General features: G+C 36.1%; 1 protein-coding gene across 3 annotated transcripts in view; it reads right to left on the reverse strand.

Annotated features, from left to right (window-relative positions):
• TRDMT1 (tRNA aspartic acid methyltransferase 1) overlaps positions 1-12,683 on the reverse strand; it is a 77,575-nt gene that overhangs the window by 14,233 nt on the left and 50,659 nt on the right. For 2 of the 3 annotated variants that reach the window (XR_014326393.1, XR_014326394.1), the window contains exons 9-11: positions 12,042-12,099; positions 10,859-10,988; positions 2,334-2,470 (exon numbers count right to left, since the gene is read on the reverse strand). Coding sequence is in view for 1 of the 3 variants with exons in the window: in XM_082845103.1 (XP_082701229.1) it covers positions 3,787-3,887; positions 10,859-10,988; positions 12,042-12,099 (289 nt within the window). In the remaining 2 variants the exon portion in view is untranslated. Of the gene's footprint in view, positions 1-2,333; positions 2,471-3,504; positions 3,888-10,858; positions 10,989-12,041; positions 12,100-12,683 lie in introns of those variants that run through there. The other variant, XM_082845103.1, reaches the window with a different exon arrangement.

A 12,683-nucleotide genomic window follows, 5' to 3' on the forward strand; every position in this document is an offset into this window, starting at 1 on the left:
GGGCTTATTGTGTTATCTTGGCTTATTTGGGAAGTTGTTGATTCTAACTTTTGATTTTAAATTATAAAGTTATCAAAACAAAACGAGCAGGGCTTCCCTGGTGGCGCAGTGGTTGAGAGTCCGCCTGCCGATGCAGGGGACACGGGTTCGTGCCCCGGTCCGGGAAGATCCCACATGCCGCGGAGCGGCTGGGCCCGTGAGCCATGGCCGCTGAGCCTGTGCGTCCGGAGCCTGTGCTCCGCAACCGGAGAGGCCACAACAGTGAGAGCCCCGCGTACCGCAAAAAAAAAAACAAAAAAACAACGAGCAACCAGAGCCACTTTAGTTTGGGTGCAGACACGGCAGCTGGCCCACAGAACGCATCCTGCAGCACGTGCTTGAGGCTGGCTCACATGGCGGATGCTTCTTTACTGTGTACTGCTAGAGCTAGAATCAAACCAGTTTCATTTGTGCTTAGCTTCACTCATCTATCCTCAAAAGCCTCCTACAAGTTAATAACTTCTGACCCAAATTAGGTTGAGGTTAGAACAAAAGACAAACTGTGATTTTTGTTAAAGAATCTTGCCCAATACCTCAAAAAAATAATTTTAGGGCTAGGTGGCCCGTCAGCTTTCACAATCTCAACTACGGGTTTCGTCTCCTTAAAAGGCTCTGTCTTGTGAGGGGGAGCAGGTTGGCTGATAGTGGTATTTTCTCACTTTTCGAGGCACAGGGCAGTGCCTGCTGTGCAGGTCTGATTTACCAGCCAGAACACAATGTTCAGGGGACTCTGAACTTGCAGAGGGTCAGCTGATCCCTCGGTAACAGGGTGACTCACCGCCCTCATCATTTGGCTCTACTGCCTGCCACTAAGGATTAAGATGATCAAGCACTGGCTCTTTCTCCTATGACCACATAACTCCTCTTCAAAATCATTTTCCAATATGATTCGTTCGGTTTAAATTGATTTATCTCATGCATTATATTTAGGTATGGAAAACTTACTAAAAATATGAAGCAGGGTAATAAATAATTTATGATTATTTGGCAAACCATTTCGAAGAGCACAAGTGGGGGCTTCCCTGGTGGCGCAGGGGTTAAGAATCCGCCTGCCAATGCAGGGCGCACGGGTTCGAGCCCTGGTCCGGGAGGATCCCACATGCTGTGGAGCAACAAGCCTGTGCGCCACAACTACTGAGCCTGCGCTCTAGAGCCCGCGAGCCACAACTACTGAGCCCGCGTGCCACAACTACTGAAGCCCGCGCGCCTAGAGCCTGTGCTCCACAACAAGAGAAGCCACGGCAGTGAGAAGCCCACGCACCGCAACGAAGAGTAGACCCTGCTCGATGCAACTAGTCAAAGCCCATGCGCAAAATAAATAAATAAATTTTTTTAAAAAATTAAAAAAAGAAATAAAAGAGCACAAGCGACGCAAAGGGGAGAACAAAATATCAGTTTCCTGTTAGAAATGGCAAAGATTTAATTATTGTTTTTTTAAAAGGAGAGCCTATATTTTCCAAAATGTTGAATAAGCTTACAGTAAGTCCAAATATCAGAATTTCCAAGATGTGTATATATGCTAATTAAGTGATACTCTGGTAAATATATCTTCATTAATGTATGAATTTTGTGCTTGCTATTATATATAATTAATTAAGGGCAAGAATCACAATCTGCCCATGGATGTACTTCAATAATTTAAAATTTTTCACAAAGTTATATTTTATCTCCTAGTTTGTACGCACATGTCGCCACAGAGCCTTCATATGTTTCTGCCTGGTGCACTGCAACTCAACACATTTTGTTGTATCATTGCGCAGTGGGGCACAGGACACTATAATTATAGCATAATCATAGTAAAACTCTGAACCTTCTTATTGGTAAGAATCTTTTCATCAGTGAGGAAAACAGAGAAAAGTGTGCCAAAGTGATTTCAGATAGCTGTATACTATCATTTACGAGACCTGTACTAAGGTTTATCTTTAAACACATACACAAAATGTAGACACTGATAGTTGATACATATATGCATTGGTCTACAGCTTCCCTATTCCCATATTTATCTATGAGTTCTTCTGAAAAAATGGTGGTGGGGAATGTTTTTTTTTTTTAATTGTGATAAAACGCACATAACATAAAATGTGTCATTTAAACAATTTTCAAGCATGCAATTCAGTGCCATTAAGTACGTTCACACTGTTGTGCAACCATCACCATTATCCACCTCCAGAACTTCTGCACCTCCCCCAGAGACTCCACACCCATTAAACATGAACTCCCATTTCCCTGGTCTCCTGAGCCCTGATAACCACTAGTCTACTTTCTATCTCTATGAATTTGACTCTTGTACATACCTCATATAAATGGAATTATACAGACTTTGTCCTTTTGTGTCTGGTTTATTTCACTGAATATAATGTCTTCAAGGTTCATCCATGTTGTAACGTGTCAGAATTTCCTTCCTTTTTACAGCTGAATATCGTCAATAACGCTGCAATGAACATTGGTATACAAATATCTTAGTCCCTCTTTTCAATTCTTTTGGGTATATACCTAGAAGTGGAATTGCTTTATCACATGGTAATTCTGTGTTTAATTTTTTTAAAGGGATTATCATCTATCTTCTATAGAGGCTGCACTATTTTACATTCCCATCAGTAATGCATAGGGTTCCAATTTTTCCATATCAGGATGATTGTTTTTTAAGAATAAAAATATGAATTAAAATTTTGTGACAAAATTTCTCATCTTATTTCTTTTCATTTCTCTTCTATTTGTCACTTGATTTTATCACCAAAATCAAAACCACAGGATTTATGATGCAAGATTTAGTCTGACTAGAGTCCTAATTCCAAGAAGTCTATGGAGAGGGAGAGTCAGAGAAAGTTAAAGTTATAAAAGTTAATTCACAGAATAGGTATGTGGAATGGGGTCAGAGGGCAGAGTTCCCTCCCTAAAATCTTAATGCTGTGCTACATTCCTTAGATCATGATGGCAAATTCAACTTACAACAAGAAGCTGCAAAGGAAGACAAAAGCAAGCTCTGAAGATAGCAAACTACAGGTAGGTATGTACAAATGAAAAAGGGACAGTGAGTTTTGTCTTTCAGAAGGAAGTAGAATTAAAGATAATTAAATAATGTGCACCTACACTTTCTATGGCATACCGATGGAGAGGTAATCAAGAATTAGCATTACTATTTCTGAGATTTTCTTCAGACTGTTGTATAAGGTAAATGATGATAATTTGGTCTAAAATATTATACACATTTGTTTAGATAAAATAAAGGAATGTTTAAAAAATTGAAATTAAGTAAAACACTCAATATTTTAAACAGGGCAGAATTAGAATCATCATTTCAGAAATAGGAAGAATTATTTTAAAAAAGTAAAATGATAGATTCATAAAGCAACTTCTTTAATTAACATACACAATATACAGTTTCTCAAGTTCATATAGTACACCTGTTATGATACTTTACAAAATATTCATGTAGACATTAAAATTTTAATGTTCCTAAATTTGTCTATACCATAATATTATAAAGGGAATATTTTACGTATATATTTAACAATTTCATATAAAAAGATATTCTCCTAAAGAATAACAATAATTTTCACCTTACAAAACACAGTAATATAAACTTAAGGAAACAAAACGGCATTTTCCTGATAAATCCAAATTCTTATTAACGAGAGAATAAGATAATTTAGTTGAATTTTGTCAAAATTAATTCAAAAAAGAATTTCAGAGTTATTATCTGGATATAATGGAATACTGCCACCATCTTTCAGAGTTACTTAAAAATTATTCACATAGGATTTTGATTAGTTGAGCTACTACATGCACATTGAGACTATTTCCAAGTAGACGATAACGCTGTTTGACTGTTGTCTTCTCAGGAAATCCTAGAAAAGAAAGGTAACAATTTATAATACAATCACTTGCAATATTAACTTCCAGAGATAGAAGGATGTATTCTTTAGTAAAAGCAGCGTGGTTATTTAGATAAATAAGTCCCTAAGGTCTCCATGAAGTTCAATTAACAAATGAGAATTTGGAGCCAAAAATATTATATAACATTTCATTGCTTACACAACGTGATATTATCATATCACTTATCATATTTGCTCAGTACACACATGTACACACATAACATCCACAGAACTAACAGAAATCTGAGCACTAGTACACTTTAGGAAAAGCAGTGGCTACCATTATTTCAGTTATTTAATAACAGGCTTCAGGAGATAGAATTCACATACTATAAAATGCAGTTTTTCTTTTAAAGGGAGACTTATTTATTTATTTATCCATTCATTCATTTATGACTATGCCGCATGGCTTGTGGGATCTTAGTTCCCCAACCAGGGATTGAACCTGGGCCCTTGGCAATGAGAGCGAGGAGTCCTAACTGCTGGACCACTGAAAAATTCCCTAAAATGCACCTTTTTAAAGGGTACAATTCAGTGGTTTTTAGTATAGTTGCAGAGTTTTGCATACATCCCCACTATTTAATGTCAGAACAGTTTCATCACCTCAGAAAGAAAGCTGGCCCACAGCTAACATCATACTCAATAATGAAAGCTAAAAATTTTCCTCTAAGATCCGGAACAAGACAAAGATACCCACTCTTGCCACTTTTATTCAACATGGTATTAGAAGTCCTAGCCAGAACAATTAGGCAAGAAAAAGAAATAAAAGGAATCTAAATTGGAAAGGAAGAAGTAAAACTATCACCATCTGCAAATTACATGATATTATACATAGAAAACTCTAAAGACTTCATCAAAACATGGTTAGAAGAAATGAATTAAGTTGCAGTATACAAAATCAATATATAGAAATCTGCTGATTTCTGTACATTAACAACAAACTATCAGAAAGAGAAAATAAGACAACAATCCCATTTACAGTTGCACCAAAAAGAATAAAATACTGAGGAATAAATTTAACCATTGATGAAAAAAATTGAAGACACAAATAAAGGTACTCCATGCTCATGAACTGGAAGAATTAATATTGTTAAAATGTCTATATTATCCAAAGCAACCTACAGATTTAATGCAATCCCTATCAAAATTCCAATGGCATTTATCACAGAAATAGAAACCACATCCTAAAATTCCTATGGCATCACAAAAGATCCCAAGTAGCCAAAGCAACCTTGAGGGAGAAGAACCAAGCTGGAGGCATCACGATGCTCCCTGACTTCAGACTACATTACAAAGCTAAAGTAATCAAAACAGTATGACATTAGCATAAAAAGACACAGAAATCAAAGGAGCAGAATAGACAGCCCAGAAATAAACCCACACATATGTGGTTAATTAATTTATGACAGGGAGCTGAGAATATACAATGGGGAAAGGAAAGTCTCTTAAATAAATGGCGCTGGGAAAATTGGACAGATACATGCAAAAGAATGAAACTGTACCACTATTTTACACCATACACAAAAATTAACTCCAAATGAATTAAACACCTGAACGTAAGGCCTCAAACCATAAAACTCCTAGAAGAAAACGTAGGTGGTAAACTCCTTGACATCAGTCTTGTCCATGGTTTTTTGGATCTGACTGTAAAAGCAAAGGCAACAAAAGCAAAAATAAACAACTGAGACTACATCAAACTAAAAAACTTCTGCACAGCAAAGGAAATAATGAGCAAAATGAAAAGGCAATCTACTGAACAGGAGAAAATATTTGCAAATCATATATCTGATAAGGGTTTAGTACCCAAATTATATAATGAAGTCATAAAATTCAACAGCAAAACAATAAATAATCAGATTAAAAAAAGGGCAGAGGACTTGAATGAAAATTTTTCCAAAGAAGACATAGAGATGGCCAATAGGCACATGAAAAGATATTCAACATCACTAATCATCAGGGAAATGCAAATCAAAACCACAATGAGATATTACTTCACATCTTTTATAATGGCTATTATCCAAAACACAAGAAGTAACAAGAGCTGGAAGGAACATGGAGAAAAGGGAACTCTTATGCACTGATGGTGAGAATTTAAATTGGTGCAGCCACTATGGAAAACAGTATGGAGGTTCCTCAAAAAATTAAAAATAGAACAATCATATAATCCACCAATTCCACCCTGGGTATTTATCCAATGAAAACAAAAATACTAATTAGAAAAGATACGTGCACCCCCATGTTCACTGCAGCATCATTTACAACAGACAAGATATGGAAACAACCTAAGTGTCCATCGATGGGTAAATGAAAAAAGAAAATGCACACACACATACACACACCATGGAATACTACCCAGCCATAAAAAAGAATGAAACGGACCTTGAGGGCATTATACCAAGCGAAGTCAGAGAGACAAATACTGTATGATCTCACTTATATGTGGAATCTAAAAACCAAAGCAAGCAAACAAATTTAAAAAACCAAGGTCATAGATACAGAAAACAGATGGGTGGTTGCACGGGTGGGGGAAAAATGGGTGAAATGGGTCAAAAGGTACAAACTACCAGTTATAAAAATAAATAAGTCCTGGGGACATATAATGTAGAGCATGGTGACTAGAGTTAGCAATACTGTGTTGCATATCTGAAAATTGCTAGGAGAGGTCTTAACAGTCATCATCACAAGAAAAAAGAATTTTGTAATGATGTACGGTAATGGATATTAACTAGATTTATTATGGTGGGTGATCATTTTGCAATGTATACAAATGTTGAATCATTATGTTGTAATGTTGTACATCTGAAACTAATACAATGTTATATGTTAATTATATACTTCAATACAAATTTTTTTTAAAAAGAATGCTGGCACCTATTAGCAGTCACTCTCCATGTCCCCTCCCTGCCCCTCAACTACTGATCTACTTTCCGTTCTAGAGATTGCCTATTCTGAACACTTCATACAAATGGAACCATACAATATGTTGTCTTTTGTCTCCGGCTGCTTTCGCGTAGTGCTTTCAAGGTTCATGCGTGTTGATTCTGGAATGTTTTTTAAAAGCAAAGTATTCTATGTTTAATATCTTAGTCCTTATAATAACATTATGTATTAACAATATTATGTATGTTGTATAATACGACTATAAAATATAGTGTAACTCAAACATCAAGCACATCAGTAAAAATTATCTGATCCGAGGGAAAAAATGGCTCATTCATGTTATAACATGCACCAATAGTTCATTCCTCTCTCTGTCTGAATAATATTCTATCTTATGGACATACCACATTTTATTTATTCATTCATTCATTAATAGACATCTGGGCTTTTTCCCTACTTCTTGATTATTATAAACATTGATGTTATGAACATGTACGTATATATGTATGTGTTAAGCTTTTTTCAGTTCTCTTGGTTATACACCTAGGGGTGAAATTGTGGGGTCATATGGTAACTCTGTGTCTAACATTTGAGGAACTGCCAGAATGCTTTCTAAGGCAGCTGCACCATTTTATCTTCCCACCAACAGTGTACAAGGGACCTGATTTCTCCACAATTTGTTAACACTGTTATTGTCTGTCTTTTTGTGAAGTTGTATCTTACTGTGTTTTTGATTTACCTTTCCCTAATATCTAATAATGTTTAACATCTTTTCATGTGCTTATTGGTCATTTATCTATTTTCTTTGGAGAAATGTCTATTGAAATCCTTTGCCCACTTTTAAACTGGATTATTTTTCTTTTTATTGTTGAGTCATAAGAGTTCTTTATATATTCTGGATACAAGTCCCTCAGAGTTGCTTTTTTACATTCTGCTTCCACAAACTGACATTCTCATACTGAAGTTCAATTTGCTACATTCTTTTGCAAAACAAAAGGGCCCACAGATACTACATTTGCTGGAACAAAACCTTGCACATACCACCGTAAAAGACTGCCCATGCGTAAGAGTGGATGCCAGAATCTTAGTTACAATTCCAGAATTTCACATTCAGAATCCTTTGGCATAGCAATTAAATATAGGAAAAGCAAATCAGGTAATAAAGGAAATAATTAAAGAGCATTAAAAATAGCAAAATTTCAAAACCTGATAAAGTTGCTTCATCAACACTAGACATTATACTTACTGCAATAAAATAACAGTGATTACCATAATAAAATATTTGCAATTGAGCATGATCATAAAATTGCTATTATAAAGATAATATGTCTTAGGCAAGCACATTAGTCATCTCAAATTATTTACTTCAAAGTAGCCAGAGGCAGAAATACCTACAAACTTTTAGACTACCCATAGGACGATGCCTTGAGATACCAAGATTATATCAGAGGGGAAGAGATGTCTGAAAACAAACAAGTCAGATTTGTAAAAATGATATATATATATACAAATACATATATACACATATATGCATGTGTGTATTTTATACATAGATATTAAAATCTAAACTCACTTGTGGAAAGAATTACATAATTTTGTAAAGTTAAAAGGTGACTTTTAAAAAACTTAGGTACATTAAAAATAATAATCCTCAAAAGCAAAGAAACCTAGAATTAACAAGGTCAAGAGAGCAGCTTTTATTCAGTAAGTGTCGGTTAGTGTCTGTCTCTTCCAAAGCCTGCTGTCTCATGAATGCGTGCCACTGGCCACAAAGAGAACCAGGGCAAAATGCGTGGGAGAATCAATGCAAATCCATCATGGCCGGTGGACAAGCAACTCAAAGAATGCCCATTTTGGACCCAGGGTCCATGACGTCAGAGGCACACGTGCAGGACAGTTCTGTCACAGGGCTGCTCAGTGGTGACAGCAGGGCACTGACTATACACATATGTCACATATTAAAATAAGGTAGGGCTTCCCTGGTGGCGCAGTGGTTGAGAGTCCGCCTGCTCATGCAGGGGACACGGGTTCGTGCCCCGATTCGGGAAGATCCCACATGCTGCAGAGCGGCTGGGCCCGTGAGCCTGCGCGTCCGGAGCCTGTGCTCCGCAACGGGAGAGGCCACAATGGTGAGAGGCCGGCATACCGAAAAAAAATAAAAATAAAATAAAATACGGTAAAGCAATGAAAAAGGCTTTCTCGCATGTATTATACATATATTTTCAGAGAACTTCGAAAAATCCTATTTTACCCCTTAGATATTTTTAAATACTGAGAAAAAAATATTTATGAAGTAAAGGCTATAACATCTACCATTTAAAATATAAAAGCACGAATTTTATATTATGTGTCAGATGGGTTGTAAGCATGTGACATACGTTAACTCACTTAACTGTTACAACAGCTCTATGAAGTCGGTGCTATAATTATCCCCATTTTACAGATGCATAAACTACGGCAGAGAGTGGCTTCAGTAGGGCTAGGATTCACACTCGGTCAGTCTTGACTCCGGGGTCTGTGCTAAATTTCACTATTACCAAAGTGATTGCTACTGCTTGAAAAAATAAGCACTCAAATAAAACTTAGAAATGAGTTGCTGTTCAACAGTAAATCTCTTTTCTCTCTGTAATAGTACAGAAAATACGTTTGATTGCTCATCCTAAAATATGAAGGAAAAAATAAAAGTAACCACGACAGTAGACTGGGAATTCAATTCCTGAGTCCAATTCTCAGTTCTTTGTTTCACTGATGTCCTCACTCACTTTGTGACATAAACTAAGACACGGAAAGTCTATGTTTTCTTAAAACACACTCCCCGGGATGTTTCAGACTGAATGAGATCACCAAGAAAGAGGCAGAGAGTACAAAATAAACCTGGTTGCTGTGACTATGCTTGGAGAATCAATTACCAAGAGGGTAGTCAAATTCTGCTGGCAGTTTGTTCCCAGTGTACAAAAAGATGCTTTCCAAACCTCAACTGTAAATCCATTATTTAGATTTTAAAACATCGTCTATTTAACCCATGATGTTCTTCAAGAATAGGACTGTATTAATATTACAACAACATTAGATTTAGCGAAGTTTGGCTTTTCTGCATTCAAGCTCCCAATCAGTTATCCAAAGCACATTTCCTCCTTGTGCAGCCCTGGAAGCACGTGAGGGAGGTCTGTGTCTCTCCCTTCCCATGAGCCAGGTACTAGGAGCACACCCACCGCAGCCCAGGAAACCGATGGCATCCACACAGCAAGAGCAGCAGCGCCAAGGAAGCGGGACCAGGGAGGGGCGGGGTGCTCTAAGAAGCAAAGGCGCTGTGTCCAGTCTCTTAATAGCAACAATCCCTGGCTTTCCTCATTACTTGTCTTTCTCCCTTGGCAGCGGTATCTTCATTTTTCTTCTTGAGAGTCCATCTTCAGATTCCCTAATTTCGTGTCAATTCTGGCATCTGTGCTCCTGAGTCACCCTTACTTTCCATTAGGAAAGTTCCTTTCTAGACCACCTCTCCACTTTTTCTTTTCTCCACTGAAACCTTGTAGGGAAGGAATCAATTATATCAATTATATAATTGATAAGACTGTTATCTCCGAGGGGTAGAAGTACAAATACGTACCTCCCCACCACACAAAAATAAATTCCTCAATTGCCTGTTAATTTCTTCATTAAAACAAAGACAATTCTAGGCATTCTTTCATAAGATCTAGTGTGAGGTTATTCGAATAGTACTCCTAGAAGCAAAAAAATAAATTCGAGAAAGAGATGCTATTAACAACCATCTGTAGGGAGAAGTGAAGAATTGCTGATTTGGCCCTTCTGTTCCTGCAAAGCACCTGGAACCATTACTGGAGTGAAAGGAGAAGGGGAACTGAGTCTGAAGGGAATGAACTGGGGCAGGTTATGAAGAAAGCAGACACAGGAGGGAAGGAAGATGTTAAAGATGGCACAATCAGGAAAGGAAGCGCTCTCACATCCGCCTGGGCAAGGGTTTATTCATAAACTATGCACGAGTCCCTAATGAATTTTGAGACCTTTAATCAGTGAAAGCTGGGGTCTGCATGTATCCCACATACCAAACTCTGGAGGAAATCCAAGGAGATTTGCTATTTCTTTAGGAGTGAAAAATCGAAGTTGAAGCATTAACAATCTTGTTATCTTTTCTTCTTGTGACAAATTGGTAAGGGATTTGTAGATATTCTCAATCTGTAGGAAAACATCCAAAATAACTAATAAAGTAGAGTGCAATTAGACTTGTTAAGATAATATCGTCTATTGTGAGACAGTTTAAAAATGATGGACGCATAGTCTTCTGTAACACATGGCAGCACAGGGTAAAAACATCTCTGTGCAATGAACTGTGTAACTGGCTCATCAAAGGCCAGGTAAACTCAGAAAACAAACAAAACCTTAATGCTGAATAGACCAGGATACTCTCAGTGTATCTGTCATTTTTGGTCCCTCAAAAATAACTCATAAGAATAGAAATAATAAATGACAATATAACATAAAAGAAATGTAGTGAAAGATACAAAAAAGAAACTTGGTCAACCAATAAGTCGATTTTACAAAGCAAATAAGCAGCCATTAAAATGTTTACTGTTTATGACCAATTTTATCAAATTAAGATATTTCCTTAAAATGATAAAATATATTTCATAAATATGACTTCTCAAATCCAGACATTCGTTTGTCTCTGATAGGGTTTTTAGCAAGCGTAAATTTTATTAACAGTAAGAGTTTAAATCAGCATAAAAGAAGATAACGTGATTTCACTTCAAAATTATTCAGAAGTATATAAAACTTGCAATATATCAAGCTTGTATTCAACCATGATACCGTAAAGAATTAGCAATTGAAGTATTAATAAAAAGCCTTCCTAAAATATAGATTTTTTCCCTAACAGGCATTTTCATAGTATGTGCTCCAAAGGAAGGCTCCAATACTAAGATATTTATGCATAATTTTAGAGAACATTAAGTACTGTACTCTGCATTTCAAATTACTCTTTATGGAATAGAAAGAAAAACAAAAGGTAAGAAGAAAAAAAAGAAAGTAAAAACATAAAACACTTTTTGTACATATACTCATATCTAGCAACAAGAAGAAGATTTATTCTATAGTAAATAATTATTATATACACATATTCATTCCAGTTGAACATGTAAACTTATTTTAACATTCTCAAATTTTAAGTATTAAAGATAATTTTATTTAAAATAATTTTCAAATACTTTAGTTCTGCAGCATGCATAGTACCTGCACATCCTCTGTAGTCTGCAACACAGATCCTGTCCCTTCTATGTAGCGTCCATAACTAGAAAATTAACACAAATATTTTGTAGCATCTAATATATTTGCTAATGCTAAATTTCTTAAATATTTCTAGAATGAATCAATCTTACATAGTTGTTAATACATCCTTCTGAAATATTCTAAATAATATCACATAAATATGCTTTGTAATTAAAAAACTTACCAGGTGAAAGACATAAGATCAGTCTGTTGAAAATTCTCAGACACTAAACTTGGCATAGTTTTTGTTGTATAAATACTAGTCTGCATATACATTATTGTCATTTTTTAAATGTTCATCACATTTAAATGCACAGAAAGTATGCATTTGTTATGACTTTATATCTAAATGCTATTCAATACTGACATCCCTGCCACATCAGACCAAATGTTATGTAGGTGAAAATAAATTGCTGCTCTTTTCTTATAATGCCTGAACCATCATTTCTTCTCATGAACCCAAAACCGTACTCTCCAGTCTCATGACAAACTCAGGCCCACCAAACGTGCATCTGCCTCTTACTGTAACACTGTATGTTTTTACTCTTTATCACAAAACAATCAGACTACTGTTAAAAATATATTAAAAATACCAAACGCTACAGA

This window comes from Leucopleurus acutus (assembly GCF_964270905.1).
Source record: "Leucopleurus acutus genome assembly, chromosome: 1".
Classification (NCBI taxonomy): Eukaryota; Metazoa; Chordata; class Mammalia; order Artiodactyla; family Delphinidae; genus Leucopleurus; species Leucopleurus acutus.